This window comes from Emiliania huxleyi (genome assembly GCF_000372725.1).
Source record: "Emiliania huxleyi CCMP1516 chromosome Unknown EMIHUscaffold_15, whole genome shotgun sequence".
Classification (NCBI taxonomy): Eukaryota; Haptophyta; order Isochrysidales; family Noelaerhabdaceae; genus Emiliania; species Emiliania huxleyi.
Genome location: NW_005201092.1, coordinates 295,550 through 298,886, shown reverse-complemented (window position 1 = coordinate 298,886; position 3,337 = coordinate 295,550). Strand labels below are relative to the sequence as shown.

At 62.6% G+C, this 3,337-nt stretch overlaps 1 protein-coding gene across 1 annotated transcript in view; it reads right to left on the bottom strand.

Moving 5' to 3' along the window:
- The window catches only part of EMIHUDRAFT_98619 (hypothetical protein), a gene marked incomplete at both ends in the record, with an annotated part of 6,833 nt that extends 3,874 nt beyond the window's left edge, over nt 1–2,959 (bottom strand). The window contains 10 exons of the mRNA XM_005786575.1: nt 25–94; nt 617–690; nt 748–770; nt 1,015–1,127; nt 1,810–1,996; nt 2,414–2,416; nt 2,546–2,631; nt 2,676–2,703; nt 2,746–2,893; nt 2,938–2,959. Of these exons, the coding sequence (XP_005786632.1) occupies nt 25–94; nt 617–690; nt 748–770; nt 1,015–1,127; nt 1,810–1,996; nt 2,414–2,416; nt 2,546–2,631; nt 2,676–2,703; nt 2,746–2,893; nt 2,938–2,959 (754 nt within the window). The remainder of the gene's footprint in view (nt 1–24; nt 95–616; nt 691–747; nt 771–1,014; nt 1,128–1,809; nt 1,997–2,413; nt 2,417–2,545; nt 2,632–2,675; nt 2,704–2,745; nt 2,894–2,937) is intronic.
- Nucleotides 2,960–3,337: the final 378 nt, after the last annotated feature.

Below are 3,337 nucleotides of genomic sequence, written 5' to 3'. Positions count from 1 at the left end.
GTAAGGAGGGAGGAAGCAAGTCACCCCGCATCAGCGCGTGCGCCGCCGCCGCGATGGCGCCGCACTCGGCTCCGTTGCGCACGCACCACGCCGCCTGCTAAGGACGGATGATCGATGAAGAATGGGCGACTCGGCTCCGTTGCGGTTCACGCGCCACTGCCGCCTGCTGACGTGGGATGATTTAAGAATGAGTGACTCTGGCTCCGTTGCGGTTCAAGCGCCACTGCCGCCTTGTCGGCTGCGTCGGACAGGTCTTGCTTCAGCGGGAGGTAGTGGACGCCTATTAATTAATAATAATTCATAGTTAACTACTGTTATTAGTGACAGGTCTTGCTTCAGCGGGAGGTAGTGGACGCCGGGTCGAGCGAGCGAGCCAACCCACACCTGGCCAGGACCCGAACCCTAACCCTAGCCCTGACCATAGCCCTAGCCCTAGCCATGCGCTGCAGCGTCACCACTCTACAATTGGGCCATGCGTCAGTAGTCGTGCGTTTGGAGAGTCGCTTGAGGTAGTAGTCAACTAATTAATTAATTAATAATGAGTAGTCGCTTGAGTAGGCAGTAGTCGTGCTGGGCAACGGCTAGCCAGTCGCTTCACAGTTGCTAGCGAGTCGACCTCGGCGCTGGTCGGTGTGGGGATGAGGGCGGTGCTGCCGCTCGCGAGGACCCACGACATGGAGGAGGCGGCGCCTACTCATTATTAATTAATGGTTAGTGGTTAGTGATTAATTAACAAGCCGCGAGGACCCACGGCATGGAGGAGGCGGCGCCTACTCATTATTAATTAGTGAGTTAGTTAGTTATTATCACCATTTTTTAATTATTACCCACGGCATGGAGGAGGCGGCGCCTGTCGGTACTCAACCATTAGCTCTGTCGGTTGTGATGAGGCGAGGGCCCCCGCGGCATGTGCTTGGAGCAGGAGGCGGCGCCGTTGCCCTCGAGGACCAACACCATCTTGTAGCCCGCCTGTCGGCAGTAGAGTGGCCATACCGTTGCTCTTTGACTCTCTACCTTGGCATCACCATCATCATCTCGCGGCCCGGCCGGTCAGTCGAGGCTGGCGAGAGGGTCTGACTCTCGTCGGTGCATCCTCGACATCCTCTCGTCCTCAGCTCGCGGGGCGCCTGCTCCGGGGAGATATGGGGGGGAGGCATGGGGGAGATATGGGGAGATCACTCAACATCCTCTCGTCCTCAGCTCGCGGGGCGCATGCTCCGGGGAGATATGGGGGGGAGGCATGGGGGAGATATGGGGAGATCACTCAGCTCGCGGGGCGCCTGCTCCGGGGAGATATGGGGAGGCATGGGGGAGATATGGGGAGATCACTCAGCTCGCGGGGCGCCTGCTCCGGGGAGATATGGGGAGGAGGCATGGGGGAGATATGGGGAGATCACTCGCGGGGCGCCTGCTCGGCGGTGGTCAGCGAGATCTGGGGAGAGACTGGCGGAGATATGGGGAGATGTGGGGAGATATAGGGCCTGCTCGGCGGTGGTCAGCGAGCCCTTCGGCTCCAGTGCCCGCAGCGCCGCCTGCAGCAAGCGGCAGGCAGTGATCTCACCACATCTCCCACCATATCCCCCACCATATCTCCCCGTATCTCCCCGTATCTCCCCAGATCGCCTTGCAGTTTGCGATCTGCTGGTCGACGCTGCCGCCGAGCGCCTGACACACGCGCACGCCACCGCAAAAGTGACCGCCAAGGGGCGCCGCACAAGGGTTGGTCCTCCGCCTTGTGTTCGGCGCCGCGACCAGTTGATTGGCAGCAGATATGGGGAGACATGGGGAGAGATGGGGAGAGAGACTAACCGGCCAGTTGATTGGCAGCAGGTGCGACATGGCTCGGCAGGCGCGGTTGATGTTCGTGTCGCTGCCGGGCCGCACGAAGCCGACATCGAAGAGCGGGTTGCCTGTAGTTGAAGGGGTTCCATGGTCTTCCTTGCGTGTTGACGGTGGAGGACTGATATAACATGATTGCTCGAGGAGCGGGTTGTGCCTGGTTCGTTCAAAAGAGGCTCCCTCGTGTTACTTCACTGCTTCGTTTGGCCAACGACCGAGGAGGCGGTGGGAGTGCCTGTGTAGCAGCCACACAGTCATCAAACACGGTGCTTCGAGGTAGATTAGTACTCCGAGGGGTGCGAGGAGCGATGTGGCTGCCGCTGTAGTTCGCGACGAGCGCGGCGCGGTTCGAGTGCGGCCGGTCGAGGCCTAGAGGAAGGGAAGGGTCCGGGAAGGGTGCGGGAAGGGAAGGGTCCGGGAGAGGGTTCCGGGGGAAGGAGAAGGGTGAGGGTGAGGGCGCCTGCCCCTGAGGGTGCGGCTACAGAGAGTGGTGCCTCGGCTGAGTGGACAGGTGTGGCTACTCTACTACTGCTGGTCTCTCGGCGGGGGTGCCGTTCCAGTCGCCGCGCCAGACCGCCTGGAAGAAGGGGGGGGGGGGGGGGTGGAACCAATGCCAGCCCCGAGGAATGGGGGGAGATAGCCCAAATATAGACAAGAGTATTAGCGTGCATTCGGCCAGTCCGCCTGCGGCTTGCGCGCTTCCCACGGAATGGCCGAGGGGCCTTCGGCGCCCAAGAAGGGCGAGGAGCGCTGCCACGCCTCGGCCTCGGTCATCCGCAGGCTCGGCCACACCTGCTCACACGCCCCCGAGCTGTGAAGAGACGCCGTACACACACCCGGTCGTCAGCGCAGGCTCGGCCACACCTGCTCACACACACCCGAGCTGTGAAGAGACGCCGTTCACACCCAGTCGTCCGCAGGCTAAAAGCCAACAGCACCACTCGCGTCGAAGGGCCGGCCTGGTGGCCTCCGAGCCGCGCCAGGCGGCAGTTTGCAAAGTGCGGCACCGGCCGCTCCTCGCGGCACCCGTCCGCCGTGTGGATGAGGACGGTGCCTGGAGAGGAAAGTTCTCGGAAGGTTCACGGGAGGCTGATGCACCGTGTTTCGAGGAGGACATCATCGCGGTTTGCCTTTCGCTCCCTCGGCACGCGCCGCCGTGAGAAGCCCGCGGTAGATGCTGCCTGCTCGCATGGCACGCAAGGCGCGGAGAGGCGTCATCGCGGCTCGACTTAGCGGCAGTGTGCTACGCGGCTAGGGCGGCTTGGCCGTGCATGTGTGCGTGCGTGTGTGTGTGTGTGTGTGCGCGCGTGTGTGTGTGTGCGTGTGTGGCTGTGTGTGAGTGCGCGCGGCTGTGCTGCGCCTGCACGGCTCGTGATGATGCGCTTCGTCCTGCCGTTCGGCAGCTTCTTTGGCGGCGGGGGCTTCTGCGAGCCGAGTAGGAGAGGAGAGGAGGTCAGTCGTGGCTGTCGGCGTGGCGGTGTGGTGCGCTGCGACATAC